General features: G+C 34.2%; 2 protein-coding genes and 1 long non-coding RNA gene across 5 annotated transcripts; 1 reads left to right on the top strand and 2 right to left on the bottom strand.

Annotated features, from left to right (window-relative positions):
• Positions 1 to 971: 971 nt before the first annotated feature.
• Positions 972 to 4,882, bottom strand: LOC112800203 (WAT1-related protein At4g19185-like). Of its 3 annotated transcripts, none has more exons than XM_025842346.3 (8): positions 4,094 to 4,865; positions 3,631 to 3,670; positions 3,411 to 3,473; positions 3,194 to 3,310; positions 2,723 to 3,008; positions 1,965 to 2,120; positions 1,571 to 1,722; positions 972 to 1,395 (listed from the first exon to the last, which is right to left on the bottom strand). In XM_025842346.3, exons 4-8 carry the CDS (start codon positions 3,280 to 3,282, stop codon positions 1,194 to 1,196), a joined length of 885 nt encoding a protein of 294 aa, XP_025698131.1. In that variant the 5' UTR covers positions 3,283 to 3,310; positions 3,411 to 3,473; positions 3,631 to 3,670; positions 4,094 to 4,865; the 3' UTR covers positions 972 to 1,193. The 3 variants fall into 3 exon arrangements, with proteins under 3 accessions (XP_025698131.1, XP_025698130.1, XP_025698128.1); XM_025842345.3 differs by having other exon boundaries at positions 3,585 to 3,670; positions 4,094 to 4,824; XM_025842343.3 differs by lacking the exon at positions 3,631 to 3,670 and having other exon boundaries at positions 4,094 to 4,882.
• Positions 4,838 to 9,213, top strand: LOC112800205 (uncharacterized). The gene is made up of 4 exons (XR_003201347.3): positions 4,838 to 5,543; positions 7,334 to 7,438; positions 7,535 to 7,610; positions 8,117 to 9,213. It is a non-coding gene; the product is annotated as an uncharacterized lncRNA (long non-coding RNA).
• Positions 9,214 to 13,695: 4,482 nt separating this feature from the next.
• LOC112800201 (conserved oligomeric Golgi complex subunit 6-like) lies at positions 13,696 to 19,512 on the bottom strand. The gene is made up of 11 exons (XM_025842341.3): positions 19,185 to 19,512; positions 19,039 to 19,091; positions 18,261 to 18,408; positions 18,042 to 18,149; positions 17,377 to 17,444; positions 16,743 to 16,866; positions 16,327 to 16,473; positions 15,961 to 16,224; positions 15,590 to 15,874; positions 14,890 to 15,036; positions 13,696 to 14,352 (listed from the first exon to the last, which is right to left on the bottom strand). Exons 1-11 carry the CDS (start codon positions 19,497 to 19,499, stop codon positions 13,837 to 13,839), a joined length of 2,175 nt encoding a protein of 724 aa, XP_025698126.2. The 5' UTR covers positions 19,500 to 19,512; the 3' UTR covers positions 13,696 to 13,836.
• Between the last annotated feature and the right edge of the window lie 1,269 nt (positions 19,513 to 20,781).

Genomic DNA, 20,781 nt, shown 5'->3' with positions numbered 1-20,781 from the left:
AACATCTATTAATTTAGTCATTTTTTCAATTACATAAATTAGTCCAGCTACGTCACCAAAAAAAAAATTAGTCCAGTTACACATCTAAGTATTTTTGGCAACAAAGTCCAACCAAGTTGGTCTAAATTCAACAAAAATTACTTTCTTCATACGCGCGTTTCGATAACGTAAAACATGTCCTTCTTTGTCTTTGTATTCGCGTTCTTCTTTCTTATTCTTCACTTTTCTCCTTCTTCATCTTCGCATTCCTTCTTCTTATAACTTTTTTTTGCGCATATTTTACGATATTCTTGACAGACTAAGAATTAATTTGTCGCGGATCGAATTTCTATTTAAGAGTTAGCTACTGACCAATGAATTATTATTATATATATACATGTTCTGAAAACTGAATCGGACCAGCCAATTCAACCGGATTAATCGGGAATCGGGTCACCATGCCAGTCCGGTTGACACCCAAAACCGCCTTACAAAAAACCAATGAAAAGGTCAAACCGACAGTTAACCAGTGAACCAGTTGAACGGATTCGGTTTTTTTTAGACCCGGTTCACTCCCCTCCCCTCTTCAAAACGGTGCGTTTTGAATTTCGATTTTAAAAGAAAAAAGGAAAAAACAGGCAAAGGGGAAGGGGGTTGTTCACTGTGTTGCCCGTTTTTTCCTTTTTTTTTTTTAATCAAAATTCAAAACGCACCGTTTTGAAGAGGGGGAGGGAAGTGAACCGAGCCTCAAAAAAACCGGTTTGATTAACCGTCAGTTCGACCGGTTTTTTTATCTTTTTTTGCAAGGCAGTTTTGGGTGTCAACCAGGCTGGCGACCAGTTCCTGATTGAACCGGCCAATCCAGTTTTCAGAACATTGATACAAATTCACCCGGCATCAAATTTATGAGGAAATATTTTACTCAAGTGACACAAAAATACATTTCAAAGCCCTGGGGTATTTTGACTTAAGATACAAAATCACATTTCAAATTTGGTCTCCAAATTTAAGCACAAAATTCCATTGCAAAATGTTTAGGCCAATTTTGATATTTTGTCCTAAAACGAGATAAAATGTTCATTCCTACAATGATAGCAGACACCAATTTTCGGATGAAATTTTACATAGACAGGATCAAACATAGAATTCACAACTAAAAAAATGATAGCATAAACCAATTTTTACATGATATATATATTGCATAATTTATTTCCTTAATCCAATGATTTTGGATTAATGGAAATGCTGGATGACCCTGAAATAGCATGACCTTTCTGGTATGCAGTCTTTTCATGAATAAGTGGCTCAGACACCCAAGAAGCAATAGGAATAACTCCAGCATTTGCTTGTTTTTCTTTGTAAGATCCCCATGTAACAATGTATAAGCCAGCAATGATAAAAAGTCCCCCCAAGATACTGTTGAAGTTTTTGCCATGCACCCAAAAGAAAAGAAAAAGGATGAGCAAAGAATATGCAAATTTCAAAAGGCTAAATTGCCAGATGTCTGTGGAAATTGTTTAGAAACAATACCATTTTTGGATGATATAGGAGAAACAAATGCATGAGTAATTGGAAGCAATAGGAACAATACCTGCCCAAGTAAATTGGACTTCCAAGGAAGATTAGGGACAGAAGGGTAGAAAATGCTGGTTGGAGGGGATTGTAAAGGGAAACCAAAGCTGGCCCCAGAATCTTGTTGCTCCATGTAATGATTCCATAATTAAGGGCAGATGCAATAACTCCCTGAAGAAACAGGGAAAATATTTGTCAAAAACTATATATTAGAGTCTCCACCAAACAAGATAATATTTGTATGAAACATAGCTAGCCATCTGTTTGAATGAAACAGCAGAAACAATGAACAGGTGCCAAATTTAGAGAAGACAACTTCAAATGTTAGGAAGAGAATTGGACTGGATGCTCAATAATAAGTGATAACTAACAAGGGCTCATGAGATTGAAGATCGATTTAAAATTAGACTCACAGCATAAATAACAGCAACTACTTCTGACCGCGTCAAAGTCCAGTCAGCCGATGGATCAGTCATGAATATCGATGATATCACCATCAGTACAGCTCCAAAAAAGTACGAATATGCTGTGAGAGATATGTGTGCATGAAACTTATTCAATAATGGTGCCTGAAAACAAGCCATGGCAATAAATCAAACACACCAAGTTGCATATAACATAAGGTCAGAATCAATAGGTTCGCAAAAGTTGATGAGCAAGCACAACTAATCTGATCAATGTAGATATATGCGATGCCTAACATTAGGATTGGAGCTTCCAGAAAAAAATCACTTGGGAAGATCTCTTATCTTCCATCATGTTGTATTATTCTTCTGTTAGTATTAATGATATACTTCAATCCAAAGGGGAAAAAAGAAAGTTATAACTCTGAAAAGCATTCAGAAGCCATCCAAATCATATGCCAAAGAGGATATAATGTGTGTTTTATGAAATGTGGTTCAAGTGAATCCAACAAAGATATTGGTTTAACAAACAATAAAATTTACTAGCATTTTTGGACCAAATAATTTTATCAAGTCAGGTCATAAAACATTTTAGCAACATAGAGACCTATATATTCCAAAGTAAATTATCTCTAAGGAAGTGAAAGAACTGTTTGCAACAGAAGAAACTATAACTACCCAATCTCTATAGTCCACACCCTTTGTCACAAGACATGTGAAAAGGAATCAGAGCCATGAAAAAGAATAGTCAACAAAAAGGTACATACCTGAAGGGCCAAAAAAGCAGCCATGCACATGCAGTTTGCTATCAAACACAAAACCCCAATATGAAATCGATCTAGTCCAAAATCTTGCAAACCATCCATTAACCATCCAGCTGGCTCTGGCTGACCTCTGGCACTAATTTCAGTTAGTGCTACATGGTCTAGATCTGAATATCCTATCAGAGCCGGACCTCGATACAAAACCATCAATACAGCACCAAAAACACAGATGAGAGTTCCTCCAATCTTTGCAATCCCTTCATATCTTAGCAAGTTTACTCTTTCTGTACTGCACGAATAAGTTTAGGTAAGCATTTTACTGAATGTCCTAGGGCAGTGGGATATGCTTATTAACATAAACAATTCTGGTTGACAGTTTAGAATGTGCATTCGCTTCTATAAGCTCTATAGAAAAAGAAAATTTAATATTTGGTTAACACATGAAGTAAGAAATCGCTTAAGAGAGAAACTGACCCCATCATTACAGTAAACAGAAACGTAAAGACTGGAATTGCTGGCTGCGTGGCAGAAGCATATGTTGGATTAGTATAGCTTAAACCCATAAGAAACAAAAGCTGGTTGCCAAATATCCTGATCAAGATTCAAGAAGCAAACGCAGTATACGTGATAATAAGATTATTGTTCCTATATTGCCAAAACAGTAAACAAGTGACTACATCAAGAATCTTACCCAGTTAATCCAAGAAAGAAGAATGACAGCAATAGGCGCTTTGTGATTGGGGGCCGTGTACGCCTACAGGCAACATGGTAGATTAGAAAATCACAAATAATAAATGAAATGAAGACTTGAGAATACCGTCAGTGGAAACAATAAAATTCAGAGCTAAAACTGTTTCTAAATTACTTCGAATCTGTAGAACTGTTAAAGGTGCAAAGCAGGTATGTATAACCTATGCTGTTAGGTGCCAACAATCAAAATTAGCAGTCTTCCTGTATAAGATATAAACATGATTAGCAGCCTCGAACCAGTAGCAACAATCAAGCACAAACATAGTACATTTCTTGAACCAGGTTTTAGATTACTATTGTTCATTGCCTCAAATTAATGTCCAAAAGGAGTAAGCCATTCAATATCAGTGAAATACAGAGCATGCTCTAAATTTGCTGGAAGAAATTTCTAAATAATTAATATTTTCATACAAATAGCATGGCCCTAAACACAGACTCCACGGTGCCAGAATCACCCATCATATACAGTGGAAAGTGTATCAATAAGAAGAAAATGCAAAATAGTAATTATTCCAACAGGTTAAATTTTTCTACAACAAATTGGAAAGTAGTAATTATTTATGGCTAAAACAGAACACAATTAAAAATTTCTTAAAGGAGAAAAGGGAGATAAAAAGAGCATACTTTTCATGGAAATAAGCGACAGGAGCAAGGATAGAAAGGGCAACGAGATCCCTGAACACACAGAAGACTAATTCGTTGACACCAACATTGAGGGCCACTTTTGTGATGACATGGTATCCACCATATAAGAGCTGCACCATGGCCATGGCTAAATGAGCCTTCCATGTATCAGCACTCACTGACGCTGACCCTGACCCTGATCCTGAAGCTGATCCAGCCATCACAAACCCACCTTTTCTTCTCGCTCTCTGTGGAATTCTGACAAACACCTCGCAGACAAAGAAAAGAAGAAGAAGATGGGATGGTGGTTGTTGGCGGTTTTGATTTGGTTTGATTGTAACAGTGGTTAGAGATAGAATGAAACACACGCCAAATCAGATGCTTGGTTTGCAAGGCACATACAAACAAACACGCGGAGAGAATTTAAGGGGTTACTGAAAATGAAAGAAAGTTGAGAGCTTTTAGCTCAGTGGTGGTTGATCTTGGTGTTTTGATCGAGTTTGTGTTTGTGGGTGGAGGAACTCGTCTCCGATGGAAAAATAATAATATCTGCTGTATATGTGGACTGCCTTGTCAGCTCCATGGTTGTCGTAGAAACATTTTGTGATAAGAACAACTTGTTGAACATACGTGGAATATTTTGTTGGTTTTCTAATTTATTGCATGTGCCATCATCATCCCACTTGTTAACGTTGAAGTTTTGGGTCATGAATTGATCATCGAACTGCCACTTCCAATTCATGTTTCCTGTAATATATTTTATACTAGTCACAATTTTTAAACATAGTTGAAAATGAAATTCATATACTGTCATAAAAAGGTGCACACTATGGTACAGAGGCTGTTTTACAGAGATTCCTTTACTATTGAGGATCTAGCGACGCGTGTCCCTTGTGGGATAATCTCCTGGATGCAGGCTGCGGCTTCCGGACAGCGGCGCTTACACCTTCCATTGCAGCTCGGCTTGGCAATTTTTAGGGAAGTAACTCCGTTTATATTTATGGGCTGGCAAGATTTTTTTGAAGGATAGGTCGATTTGATTTTGGGCTGGATGGGTGTTGGGGCTGGGTAGAGTTAAGAAGACTTGGCAGGTCCAAAAAAAAAAAAGGACTTGGAACAACTGCAATTGAGCTACCAGCACCAGATCTCCAACCTACCTGTGAGAGTATGAGTAACGGTGAGAGGATTTTGCACCGCCACGACCAGTTCGACGGATAACCATAGGAGTGTACTCGATGACTGTGGACAGAGGGGGCTTCTCTGAGCGGAACAGATAGAGGTGGGCTGGATTGCGTTGAGACGCGGTGAGCAGAAGCTTCTTTGCCGTAACTGCGTCATCCCAAAGCAGAAGCGAAATCGTAATCGAGCTTTTGGCTTTGGAGGCCTGATCAGAACTCGCAGTCATCATCTCTTTCTGCTTCGATTTCTTATCGGCAGTCCACAATGACTGGTATTCTCCTTATTTCTTATTTGCGTTGCAAATTCACATAAGATAGTGCACTGTTAATTATGTTTTTAGGGTTTGCATTGTAAACTAACAATGCACCATTTTTGCTGAAATAGATTAGGTATTGGTATAGATTTCTTATACAGAAATTCATTAATATTCTTTGGTAGAACGGGCTTGATGTGAAAGGGAAATTATTAGTTATGTGTAGCTGAAGTTTTGTTGATTTTTTTTACTGAACATAGCTGGAACATTTAAAAATATGCTTCTTGATCTTCCGTTGAGTTTTTGAACTTTTGCACTTTCAGTTAGAATTTAAAAAACATGCCATTCGAGCTATACAAATTGATGGATTTCACCTGCCACTCTATATTAGAGCACATTTCAGATTAACTGGACTTTAGAAAGATGCATGTTGCCCCCCTTTGAACTATACGGTTAGAGACTAAAGTTAAATAAGTAGAAATCTAACCGAGTAAAATGTACTTGCTATATATTAAAGTGTTCCCATTTTCATTGCATTTGGCCGCTTTTCCACATTATTAAAAAATTCATATTCTCAAAAATCTTGAGTATCTTGTTGCCACTAATTACTAGCAAACATATAATTTTATAAAAAACAACATTGTTCCTATTACATTTTGCTTGTGTGCTAGTTAATAATTCTTCTTAGAAAAAAAAAACTTTTCCTAACAATATCAACCACCAATTTGATTTCATATTATGATAACATATTTTATGCCCATCTTCTGTTTGTGTTTTGGCTTCATTGAACAAGAAAAGCTCCACCAATTTAAATTTTTGTTATATGCTCACATGCTTTTATAATTCAAAACATACATGTGTTCTTCTTGTCCTTTAAAATCCCATGATTATTAGATGGCATCTCTTGGTAACCCAAGAACTTGGGGTCCTTGTATTTTCATCTCTTCTCCTTTCTTCTTATTGGTGATGTCACATTCATTATTTCTTGCTGTTAACCTCACTTTCTTCTTGTTTCCATAAAGCAAATGCAACCAGACATTCTTCAAAGAGAAGAATGAAGCTTCAGTTTCTATAGTATCCTCTAGTCAACCAGCTATAAAATATAAAAATAAAAAAAGGAGTGTTTTTTTGCCTTATATATGAGGTGGGGTTCTTCTTTTTCTGCTTATAGTTGTAGGAAGGAGAAGGAATACAGTTCTTATAGTTACTTTTTTGCTTGCCTGAAAATGGGTCTATTCTTTTCATGTCTATCATTATACCAAGTAATACAGTTCTTTATTTCTCTGTTTATGAGTGTTGTAGTTATGCTAAAGCTTTTTTGTTAAGTTGACTTGACAGGTTTTGTTATTACCAAATTTATTAAGTGTTTTCACAATTTTCTTGTATGTGTTTCATCATATTTGTTTATTATTCTTTCTCTGAGCCTTGTTTGTTTCCTTGTTTCCTGGTAATGTGCATGTACCTTTCAACTGTAATAGCGAAGCCAAATTGATTTCCACATTTAGAACTCGAGAAATTTAACTAACTTTCTGTGCTTTATTTATTCAAAGAAATCAGAATGGCCAAAAAACAAAAAACAAGCAACTATTTCCATAGATGTCCCAACGAGGCTTTAATTTATTATTATTATTATTTTCTTCTTTCCTTTTATATAAATTCATGCATCTTTACATGCTTATGTTGACAACTCAATAATTTGATGCTGGACTAACACAAAAGTACATGCATAGATTATTTTATTCTGCTTATTGTAAAAGTTTATAACAATAGTCTGTCTAAAACCTCTTCTCTTTCTTTTGTTCAAACAGATATAACTGATTTGGTTGGTTAGCCATGATGAACAACAACAGCACTATTCCTAGTTGCAACTTTGAGAGTGATGCCTGTGTCATCAATCAAAAGAGTCCAATAGGGTGTGTGTTATGTCATCTATGACTCTCTCTCTATATATATAGCTTCACTATGACTTATATCAAGTGTACTCATTTTAACTAAACACTATGAAATAGCAAACGTCATACTGAAAGCAGTTGAAAACTTTTGGAAGCAAAGGTGAAAACATTGCAAACTCGGAAGAAGAATTAGGTATATTCATGTATTTAATTTAGTGATATTCCATAAATTATTAGTGTTTTAATTTAAGCTGTTATGTTAAAAAGTTTAAATATATCTATAAATATATTGATATAATTGTATTCGTGTAAACTGAGAAAAAAAATTGTAAGTTACAATTTTAATCAGACTAAAATTTTATAAGGATGCCACATATGATAACCAACGGTAGATTAATTTTGAGAGATTCAGTTGTGTGAAATTAACTTCGATTGACATGGATATTGATGGCTATGACTCATATTATTAAATTGGTGTTCGTGAAAACCATTTCCGCGTATCGTAGGATTATATTTTTAATCTAGAATTCCTAATCATATGAGCAGAAGACTTTGAGTGGCGTTTGATATCCCATTCATTAGTCAAAATTTAATGTTTTCTCTATGTTTTCACTTTTTCTATGAATGCTAATTTTATTTGTAAGTACGTGATTGCTGCTTAGCTTTGTTTATTTCCTTTTATATATGTTGGTTTTGCAGTTAATACAGGCCAAATGGATTTCGACCTTTACTCAAGCGATAATGATGAAGAGTCATCAGAGATGTCGTTGGGTGTCTGTGGTTCTTCAGGGTCCTTTGATGATGACGACAGTACTAGCTTATTTGGCATAGGAACAAGTCACTCGGAATCGAACAAAGAATCTCATCGCTCACAAGGGGATGTTCACGGCAAGGTGCCTGTGTTACTTACCGCAAAGGACTTCTTGCATACAGTTTTCACTTCTGAGGAGGAGGCCTACAATGCTTACAAGGAGTTTGCCTGGACAAGGGGGTTTGGTGTTCGCAAGGGGGATGTGGGACGGGTTGACGGTGTTTTGGTGAGGTGTGTGTCCAACATTCAAAGTGTTGCTTTAGGGAATCTGGCACTGTCCGAATCCTCCCAAGAGCAAACAGCCAAGCACACCACACCTGCCAAGTAATCTCACAACCAATAAATAAATGAAAAGCAGACACAACAGACTTATAACATAAAATACACAAATTATTATACTGGTCAAGAACCCCTAATCTACACAGTCGATCCTTAGTAGCCGCCCTGTCAACCAACAGAAATCAAGCAAACAGCTCAACTCTTGGTCATTACGAATCCGCTCCAAATAGTACTAGTGAAGCTATAGCTAAGGATTGCCTCCGGGAGAACTTCCGCTTGTAACACCTGCACAAAGGAGTTAGTCGAAAAAACACCTGACCTATCAAATTTTCATACCACTCTATCCTCTCTCTCAGATGTTGGCCTTACTGAATGTAACCTCTCATGAAGTTGGTTTACTAGCTCCAACTCCCATTGGAATAGCTCTCTCCGCCATTGGAAAGTCCAAATTCACTATATCCCATCCCAAAATCCAGAATCCCCTATAACGGATCCTTTAAGGTTTGAGATCGAGAAAAGTCGTGGAAACTGATCCTTCAATGCTCCACTAGGTAACCATCTATCCTCTCAGAACCGGATTGTTCTGCCATCTTCCAGATCCATAGACAAGCTGCTAATCATCTTCTCTCTCACATGTGGCTCCCTCTTTTGTAAAAGACATATGCCCTTCGAATTATTTTTAAATGGAAGTCTTCATCCGGTCTAATGCATCGTCTTTCTCTGTAACGGCCTAATATTTTTAAATTGGATTTAAGCCTTTTTTTACGTTATATTGGTAGTTGATGTTCAAAATGTTACGAAGTATGAAATCTAAATGAGATAACGAAAAGATCTTTGAATGAAATAAGAAAAATAAACAGAATCATAAATCAAAAACAAGAATAAAAGAGGAACAATTATAATCACACTTTTCTTAGAATCTAATTTGCGTGTAGGTGAAGTATCAAATCTGAATCGTCAATTTTGAAGAGTTATACAGTTTTCTACTTTTGGAATTTGGAAAATAATTATTAGATACAAATTTACAGAGAATTTAGTTAGATTTAAAATGAATCATAAACAAAATCAATCTGATAACTACATCTTGTTATACTCTTGAAAAACTGTTAGTACATGAGGCTGATAAGAGCATGAGTTTCTGCTATGAATTTGTAACTGATTTATCTATCTAATTTAATTTGAATTTGATTTTGTAGTGAACTTAAAGAATAAAGTTAATTTTTCTTATCTATTCATGTAACCGAAAATCTTTCGAATCCTATAAATATGGAATTAGTTATCATTATATTTTGAAAGGTAATTTATTCTTGGTTAAGAAAACAACACAACTAGTGTTTTCATATGTTTAAATATTAAATTTGATAGGTTAATTTTTTTTAAATGTATTATTTTTTAATTCTTTATTTTGAATTTAAATTTTAAATCATTACAATTCCAATTAATTAATTTGTTATTAAATAATAAACCTAATTCAAAAAGTTAAAATGTTATATTTTCTGTCGTTAGTTTGATTCATAATTCCAAATTATTTTTTCTTTTTTATTTAGCTAATATGTGTTTTTTTTTCAACAATGAACTGAAGGTTTTGGAATAAATTTTATTCAACGAATGTGGAATATAAATTTTTATTTTTATTTTAAACTAAATAATATTAAAAAATAAATTAATAAACTTATTTAACGTTTATAAATAATTATTTTATGAATATTTTATATTCATTTTCTTATCTATAATAATAACACAATAATTTTTTTACTATCCTACATAGTTTTACGGCTATCAATTTTATAGTTAATAACTTTTAGAATTGGTATATTTATTTTTAAATATTTGTATTCTTAATTTTTTAAATTATTCTATTAAATTTATTATTTTATAAATAAAAACACAAAAGTTAATCTTTTAAAAATAATAAAAAAATGACATGTCTACTGTTAGTAGATAATTACTTTGTAAATATTCATTTTGATTTTTTTTACATTTTTTTTTTGATTTTATCACACATAATAACAATGTATCCATTTTTAAGTATATTGAATTTAATTTAAATTTATTTACTTTATATATTTTTTACATTAAATGACTAAATAATCTTTTATTTATTTTTACTTTTAAATAACTTACTTATTCATTATTAATTATGAACTCACATACTCACAAAAAAAAATTATGAACTCACATTACGATAAAAAAATTCCTACAAAAAGTCAAAAACTGGCTGAACAAACTTGCTACTGTGCCTTAATCTCTTAGGTAACAATTTTTTTTTGGCTGATCTTCTTTTTTTTCTTTTTGGATAGTGCCAGGCCCACAAAGAGTCAAACAACGCTAAAAGACAAAATTCTTCCCTTTTACCGTAACGGATCTTCACTGCATGTAACGGATCTTGGTGCATCAGCTGTGCGGCTCAAGAGCCGAGCCATCTTCTTTGCCATGTTTGATTCCGCTTGCAGCCAGGCCATCTTCTCCTTCTGCCGTATGATTTTACTACGTGTCAACATCTCTCCATCTCTTTAAACTAACATCTGTACCGTATAATTGACCATAAAATAAATGTGATTGAAATATTAAATAATTATGTGAAATATTTTATATAGTATATTAAAATTAAATTTATCTTTATATATCACGTTATATATACACACAAAAAAGTCTATGTATAGATAAAATATATATATAAATTTTTATATTTTTTATCTTTATTTATCAACGAATTTTATATAATATTTAAATAATGTTTTAAGTAATAAATTTAAAAATATGTTGTCAATACTCGATTAGGTTTTATTACCATGCTTTTTCGAGAAAAGGAATTTATTATCTCTAGTTTTGAGTTTTTGTTGAAGCATTCCATCTCTTTTATTGTTGTCAGTCTAAGTGACATTACTGTCATTACATATCAGATTGATTTTTGAAAAAAATATTTTTTTTAAAAAAATTAACAAATAAAAATTATTTTATATTTAAATAAATTTTTTAAAAAAATAAATATTAAAAAAATAAAGATATATTTAAATAAATTTTAAATTAAATAAAATACATTATTTTTTAAAAAAATATTTTTTCACTCAAAAAAGCTAATTTAAACTAGCAGGTAGTTATTCTCTATAACTTATCTCGTAATTATACACGTCGTATTCATTTTTCCTCTTGATGTTTGACTTTCACAATCAACGTGTGTAATTGAGGTGGGAGAGAATCAGTAAGTTCCAATAATTGAGGTGGTGGGAAAAAAAATTATTTACGACACATACGTATTTTATTCTATTTCCTTCTGTATATTTTGCTTGTATCTATATATACGCCTATATATAATGTTCGAGTCATCAACTCCTTTAATACAAGAAATCATATAATATTATAAATAAATATTAGTGATGAAACAAAATACAGAGAGAAAGAAATATTCAAAATATCAAACAACACAGAATAATAACTACAAAGTACAAACAGAATTATCAGGGACTCAAAAGGACACTATGTGATAAAGCCAAATAAGGATTGTGATCCAGAAACAAACATGACACTCCAATAATAAAAGCTGTATATAAATAGCACCATGCCAAAATATCCAAACGCTCGGGAGAACCAGCCAATAAGCTGCATTCTTAGTTTGAGGGTGGTGGGGATAAAGCTGTTGGGATGGTTGGCATAGGGGGTAGTGTCAGTTTAGGTGCAGCTGTTGCCAATGGTGGCAATGTGTTTGGCAACTGTGGTGGAATTTGGGTGCTTGGCAATGGTGGCAATGAGAGTTTTGGCTGAGTTGGTTGTGGCATGTTTGGCAATGGTGGCAGTGTTGTAGGTTTAGGGAAACTTGGTAGAGATGGCAAAGGTGGCAGTGTGGCTTTAGGGAGTGGTGGGAGGGAAGGAAGTTGTGGTGCTGATGGTTGTGTCTGCATGAGGTGGCGAGCTCCTAGGATCATTCTGGGGCTTGACAAGAACAACGCAAGTAGCATGCAAAGGATGAAAGAATGCTTTGTAGCCACCATTTTTGAAAGATTTGTGATATGGCTTATGAGTTCCTTTTCAGCTAATTAAAGTACTTGTTTTTATGTGCAAATATTGTGTTTGAGGTGAGTTGAATCAGAACAAGTTGTAATGGGTATATATATATGTGTGAATTTGAAGCCTTTCCGGGTGTTTGATAAAATGTTGTTGAAGAAGCATTAGTTAGTTTACCTTAACATAGAAGGGAGGCCATCAAATTTCACCTACACCTATTTGTGGTATGGTTGTATCCCCAACCAATCTACACCAATGAACCTCAAAGTCAAAGATGATTAAACTAAGATAGTTGAATATTACTATGGAGCAATTCCGTATATAATAACTCCATATGAACCCAAAATGTAGGTTTGAACCCTAACCGACATTTTTCGAACCATATGCGTGGAGTATTATGGTTATCGTATTGTCTCCGCAACTAAACGTAAGCTTGTAGCGTATTGATGCGGGTGAATGCTATAGCCTAGTCAAGGGGGAGAGGAGAGTTTAAGTACTATTATTTTTAAGCAATAAATATTATTTTCAAATCAAGGTGTTAATTATATTGGCACTCTTTAAACATTATTTTTATTTGTGAGTAAATGTTTTTTGGAAGAAGTGCCTTTTCTTTTACCATAACCAAAAGGACGAAAGGAAAACTGTAATAAAAAATGGAATTCAGTTAACTTATGCCTTAAGAAATAAAGACACACGTTAAGCTTATAAATTAAAAATATTTTCATTAAAAATACAAAAAAAAATTGAAGTTTTCAATATATTAAAAAATAACAAAAATGTTATTTGTACACAAAAATCTGCCACTAAAATTAGCCACCAATGTATTTATGTATAAATACATGTGTGATTTAATTATTTCCAATGTATATTTGTATTCTAACATGTATTTTACACTGGTGGCTGACTTTGGTGGCGAATTTTGGTGTACACGTAGTATAACCCTAAAAAAAATTTAAAACTTCTACTAATAGTAATCTTAAAGACACATACCAGCTAAACTCCAAAAAATAAACAAATAAAACCAAGTGATTGAAAGATTTTCGGCGAAAAAATTCTTCAGCCAAAAACACATCATTTCTTTTGATACAAAATTTCTAAAGCATTTCTCCTAGAATCTGATCATGAAAATATCTGTGTAATTCATTAATAAAATTAATTTCAATTTTAATATTTTGTATCGCAAAAGTTTAAGCACATGACGAAACTTATTTAATGTATAACAATACAATTACAAACGCAGGAGATATAGAGTATAAAAGGAAAGATATTTACGTAATCAACAAATAAAAACATGCATAGGTAAATAGCAAAACATATCAGTAAAGGCCTATATTCCTAAAATGGTTCTTATCTGATTAGGAGGATGCCTGGCCAACGCCCTGGGATCCGGATAGCCATTCTTGGGATCCATAATTGCTTTATAGATAAGCTCATAAGCTTGTGCCAGAGACCTGGCCACCCCTATAGAAGCTTCGGAACGCAACCTTGGAACTTGCATCTGCTCAAATTCAGGCAGAGAATTATCGCTTCCCAAAACAAGACCAAAAAGAGCCTTCAAACACTCGGAAAGGATTGCTGGACTTGTGCCTTCCATCTCCGCCAATGGCGTACCAACTTCATTGTCTCCCTCGTGAACTGAATTGTGGAAATGAGGCATCTTTTCAGATAAATTACACCTTCTTAAGATTGCATCAACTTCTTTTTCCACGAGAACACGCAAGTGATTATCAATCATTGCTCCAAGCCTTTTCACATATTCAGCAGCAACCTCATGCCGAGATAGAGGTTGTTGAATAGCACACAAGCAGTTAATGAGAAAGATCTTGGAGGGGGTCTCACTAGTCTGCCAAAAAAAGAAAAAAACAAAGATGAAGGCATTAGAAGGTGAGGGCAATTATGACTCAACCAAGTGCTAGTTTATTGGATATTAGTTCTGTATGGAACTAATAAAAAAGTCCAGAGGCTGACCACTTTAACTTGCTGCACGTTTAATTTCTTCATCTTTACTTGTCATGTCCAAAATACAAAGATGGTAATATAAAACTTTGCTACATTTGAACATTGGACAATGTAGTAAGGGATTTACTTCAGTCCACATGGTTTTACATTTATGACTTGACAGGGAATCAAATAAAAGCCAAATATTTTATGATTTTAAATTGGATAAAGTATATTTTTTATCCCTAATATTTGTGATTTTCTTTAAAAATACCCCTAACATTTAATCTCATTCGATAAAAAAAAAAAAAAGTGAAGATATTTGGGAATAATAATCAATTAGATTTAGAGCATCGTAACAAAGTTTGTATCATCTACTAACATCAAATATTAGTGAAACCCAAAGAAAAAAATGGATAAAAGATGGAGGAGCATAATAGACCTGTGAGGTTGAAGCAGGATTGCTACTTGACAAGATTGCATCAACTGACGATCTAGTAAGTTGTCCAGAGTCAGAACTCATCCTATTCCTTCTTGATGAGTGACCAACTCCCTTTGATTTGTGTGCCTCTGCTGCTTGTTCACACATCTGTAACAATTGCTCACCAACGAAATCCATGAGTCTATATAAGATTAGGTTTTTTCTCAAAATGAACAGCATGCATTTGGAACTGTCCTTAAATGGGATATTCTACACATCCTTGAGCTTGAAAAAACTAGTTCCAACTGGAATATACAAGTATGGTCTAATAAATCTTCAGGAAGAACCAAAATATGCACCATTCTGTTCGGAATAAGAAATGACAAAAACAAAGGAAGAAACCCATGTAAAGACTTGGTCCGATGCCAAATAATATACGGGTAGATTATGAAACAGACCGCTTTAGCTCATGAGAAGCAGGAAGGAGCTCCCCAAGTTTGAAACAATGCCAGACAATATCTTGGAACCGAAGCAAAGCAGTTTAAAAAAGATTTGGTGGTCAGATTATCACGTTCTCATACAGATAAGGCAAAGATGTTCAAAGATTCCTAAGTTACTATTATGTAAGAAGTGATACAATATTAGAAAGGAAGGTCAAACTTCAGAATATCATTTGGAATATAAAGGTCACAGCATAAAATACAGAAACCAGATAACAAACCTGAATAATTGGGTCCAGTATCGCAGATATAACTGGATCAAAAGCAGGTTTCTGGCCAGAAGCAGGAACCATCATGCTGTTGTAGGTGTCAATAATTTCAAGAAGTATGGATACTCCTTCTCTAACTGCTGGAGGCGGGGAAAGATCAGATGCTACAAGTGGGGGATATCGTAGAAGTTTTTCTCCTCGACCTTTCAGAATATCAAAAAATGTTTTCTGAGCAGCATCTTTCAGCACCCATAGTGTATTACATAGTGCAGTATCTCGTCCAAGTAAATCTGCAATCTACAAGGCCATTACAAGTCATGACGTCATTTGAAAAACATGGGATTATTGCTTTCATGAAAAATCGACTGAAGTGAAAAACTCACGGTGTAGCTGTAAAATTCAAGGGTATTACTCAGTTTGTAAGAGACTATCAAGCTCGGTTGAGATTGCAAAACTTGTTCAACTCTCAGCTTAAATGGCCTGCATACTCCTTCGAAAATTCTATCAAGAACAAACATCAAGTCACTTTCTGTCTTTGCAGAACCATTCACAGGGTTATTGGAGAATTGCTTTGCTGTTGGTCCAATATCCACACTTGCATCTGGATCTAATAAAACAAGTACAAGTTCACGTTCAGATGCCAGGGCCTGCATGCATATAGAAAATATATGAAAAATAAATAAACCATGATCGAGAAACAGCATCCAGAGTGGCTTCAAGGCATTCATCACAATGCTTTCACACAATACCTGATGCAACCAGCCTAGCATATCACCAACATATCTTAATGGGTCATGAGCATGCACTTCGATTGGTCGAGGCATTCCACCAGGTCCTCCACGTGTAAGAGCACTAATAAATCTTCTGAAAAGTGCATTGTGTCTCATATTGGCTACCTGCAGAATTTAGTGACTTAATAATTTATAATGTGCAAGTAGATGATGATAAAGAAAATCCAGGTTTAAATTTGATATTATGTAGATTCTTTAGATTGTATTGTTAACAAATGGTTCACTAGGAATTATATTAGCTGGTGCATTAACATGCTTCACAATACGAAACATATCAATTCTAATATGGAAGATGACTGGTTTCTAATCCAAACAACAATCACTAATAGACTGGCCAATTTTTCAATAGGTTGATTGATCAACATTGAACGTACCTCTTCTGCACAATACTTGAAAAGGATAGATCTTTCCTTGAGGTATCTCACAGCTGTTTTCAGAAGCTCACTAACTTCCGGATTGTCAGTATCACCCAATTTTCTACATTCTGCCTGAACCCACCTAAAAGTGAAGAATTTATATATATAATCAAACAAGCCAGTTTCAATGAGAAACAAGTTGTGAGAGTCTCTAAGAAATCTTACAAGACATGAGATATTCTCTGACATTATAATGTTAAGAGTAAATTAGACAACCACTTCATTGCTCCAGAGTCAAGTGAAGTAGTAGTGCAACCATTATAAGTTAGTGAAACTTGTTATAAATTTTATAATCATGACAGCTGTATTCAATGATTACATATAACATATGTATATATCCTGTTGTATCAGGTAAAAAAATTCAAAACGAATGGTACAGATTATTCGCACATGGTTTTCTTTCTCATGATTCTCTGACATCTCACAAGGATCTGATTCTCTTTCTATTTTGTGCTACTTATCTGATTTCGACATATATCAATGACACATGCAAGGCTCAAACTCAAGCATTAAGCATGTATAAACCGCACATATAAACAACAATTGTGCATCACACGCAAGCCAAATGACCCTGAATTATATGAATGCTCACCTGCATAGGCGTTCATAAGCTCCTTCTTGATACACAGCCATCATATCCATTAGCTCCAAACCAGCACGCTGCAGTGAAAGTATCTCATGTTATTCAATAATATACAATGAGAACTGACATTGCATAATGCACAAAGATAGCTCAACACATAAAGCACAAATTAATAATACAATAACAAGATCACTATTATGATAAACCTTGATCAAACTCCTACCCTCTATTTTATAATATACTTTTCCTCGTCTTGATGAGATTCTTCTTTTATAATAATAATAATAATAATAATAATAATAATAACAATAATAATAATAATAAACCATAATCCAAATTGTATAGGTTTATGATAAATATGAGACTATAGGACTAATGCTTGAAGCTAAGCCATGTAAGATGACATGGATGCATGTCATACTTAAAAGAAAATAGTAAACAAATAAATATTTCCATAATGGGACAAACAGCCGGCTAGCAGTACTCTTACCACATATGTCATGGACAAAGTATCCCCCTTTTTTTTAGCCCCGAGGACAAAGTATTTCTAACTTACTCATAATCTTATATGCATAATTATTCAGACTTTGGCTAACATCTGCAGACTGCAGAATTCCGCAGTAACTCACAAGAGTGAAAATAGGATAAGAAGGATATACATAGAACAAGATTACCTGATGATGTGTCCTAAGCAACACTTTGCAGTTGGCGTGAATCTCTTGGACATGAGAAAGTGCCTTGAAAAAGTTCTCATTCAGCTCTTCATCTCTAAGTGCATTTATCTGCCGATAATCAATAATTATTGATAAGCAAGAACACTGTATGATTATCTTGAAATTAATTCACGAAGCCACAGTCCAACAATAGGAGAGACATCAAGCAGTAACTTAAACCTCTTCAGGGGAGAGCTGATAATTGCGTAGGAAACATGCCACAATCTCTAGTCTTTGGCTAGTAGTTTCAAGCTCTTGTTTGAGCCTCTCTGTGGTGTTGATAATGTCACCAGTGCTATCACTACAACTGTTTAAAGCCTTTGCTATCCTGTAAATTATAAAACCTTAAGATTTTATCAGAAGATCTACACACTAGTAAAAAAAATTATTAAATTTAGAGAACAATATGACCATTTTTAAGATAAATTTGATATTCTCTAAGGTAAAACTCAAAATCTTAATTCATAAACCCTAATGAACAATTTCTGAACAAATCATCAATCTTAATTCATCACCCTAATGTTTCTGGAGCTGGGCCGCTAATGAAAAACTAGGGTTTAGTAGAGTTTCTCAATACGATTCTTGAAATGAAACATATCACACTCAAACAATGAATTGTCCTTGCCATTTCTAAAACCTATAACTTATTACATTGCAAACAACACAAGCATTGTTCTGCCACTTTTCGCACCTCATAATCGTTACATCATTACATTTTATATACACTTCTGATCAATTCAAGTGGTCCAGTATAAAAGGGATTAAGTAGTCATACATTCACACTCCTATCCCAATACACTATTCAGCTCCTACATAAGCATGCAGCTCAGCTAAGCACAAAACTTGAGACCAAAAGTTTCATTGCACAAGTTCAAAATGATAACACCTACTGCCTCTACGATAGGCATGAAATCAACGAAACTACAACTAAAGAATCATTTCAAATTGAAATCCACACCTGTCGCAGCATTCAGTAAGCGCATTGACCTCGTTCTCGACGCTATCCAAAGCCTAACAGACGCATTACAGAGATCGGATCGGATCAGAATCGCAGCAAGTAAAAGCAAGCAGAAGCTTTAAGAATGAGAAGGAGATTGGAATTACCAGCTGCGCGGGGCGGGAAGCTTCGATAAACTCGAGGTTGATTGAGAGAGCGCGCTTCTCGATGGTGGATCGGAGATTGCGGCGCGACTGTGGAGTGTTCTCTTCGTAGAAGGAAGAGAGTGTGTTAAGAGAGGACAACAGATCCGGCGTGTCAGTCCTCGATTCTAGAACCTTCTTCAGCTTCCGTGAAAGCCCCGGCGCAAGTCCCGCCACCGTCGTCCCCATTCTCTTCGTTCTTCTTCTTCTTCTCCGTTCTCTGTTCAGATCTTCTGATCCAACTGAGTTTCTTCTTCTTCGGTTCTTCTGGTTTTGCATCTTTATTTCCTTTAAACTTTGAACCCACACGTTCACCCGGTTCGGATGAACCGGGATTTCCTTTTTTTTTTGGTCTAACGTAGATAGCGGGCTGCATGAGAGAATAACTTAGGTCCTTTGTTTGTTAAATGGGCTTCTATTAGATACTGGACCTCGGCCCAAGCAATGTTTAAATAAGAAGAGGGTTATGTCTTTTTGTTTTAGTATAGAATTCATTTTAAAGATTAAAATTGGAGTCTCAGACCCAAGTCCAAAAAAAAAAAATTGGAGTCTCAGACCAAAACACAATTGAAGTCATGACTGAAAAAACAAAAATTGCCTTACCAAAAAAAATAAAAATAAAAAAAAAAACAAAAATTGAAACTAGGTAAACTGCACTTATCTTCCTCAAGGTTATGTAATATTATACTTGACAGTTCACCGAAAAAAATATTATACGTGACATTTGACAATCTAGTCATCTTGATTTCTTATACCTACACTAGGGTTTTGACTTTTTGAGTTTAAAAGTTTGAGAGGTCAATGTCTTGTTTGGAAAGATAGTTAATATTATATTTTACAAAATTTAAGGATATCAAATGTCACATTTCTTGAATTTCAAGAGAGGGTAGCATGCACACCTATAAATATAAATAGAGAGTATTATGTGTAATATTGCCTCCTATTTCAAAGAAGTGTGTATATTTACCCTTGAACTTATGAATCCCAACTATGTTTCTTTTTGCTCAACACTATTATTATTATTATTATTATTATACAATTAATTATCAAAAATATTATTTATGTACAAATAAATATAAGTACTTTAACACATTTTTAATGTTATTTTATATTTTAATATATATTTTATTCTGATAGTTGATTTTGATATACACTTAATCCTAATATGATTGATTAATTATAGCATGGACAAGTTTCCTTAAAAGTAGAACAGAATAGGTACTATGTATGACTTTATTAATTAGTACAATATTGTACTATTATTCATGATAGTACAAATTATTTATTTCTGGTATCCTATAAGGTATTTTAACATCCTTTAAATATATGAGACATCTTTTTTTGCTCAATCATCTAATGCATGAGGTGTTTCATGCAAGAAAGTAGGAAGAGAGTGGAGCTAACTTTGGCCTGTAAAAATGAATAGGTTATATTTAAATATAAGCTTAATAAAGTGTGGGTACATTTTCTAAGCACATGCATGCATGTTTTTTTTTTTTTGTTTACCCAAACAGTATCCCCCAACCCGACAGGTTAAGAACTAATCCGTCGCGGATCTGAG

Source organism: Arachis hypogaea, chromosome 5, assembly GCF_003086295.3.
Source record: "Arachis hypogaea cultivar Tifrunner chromosome 5, arahy.Tifrunner.gnm2.J5K5, whole genome shotgun sequence".
NCBI lineage: Eukaryota > Viridiplantae > Streptophyta > Magnoliopsida > Fabales > Fabaceae > Arachis > Arachis hypogaea.
Note: the sequence above shows the minus strand (reverse complement) of the source record. Positions and strands in the feature narration are given on the sequence as shown.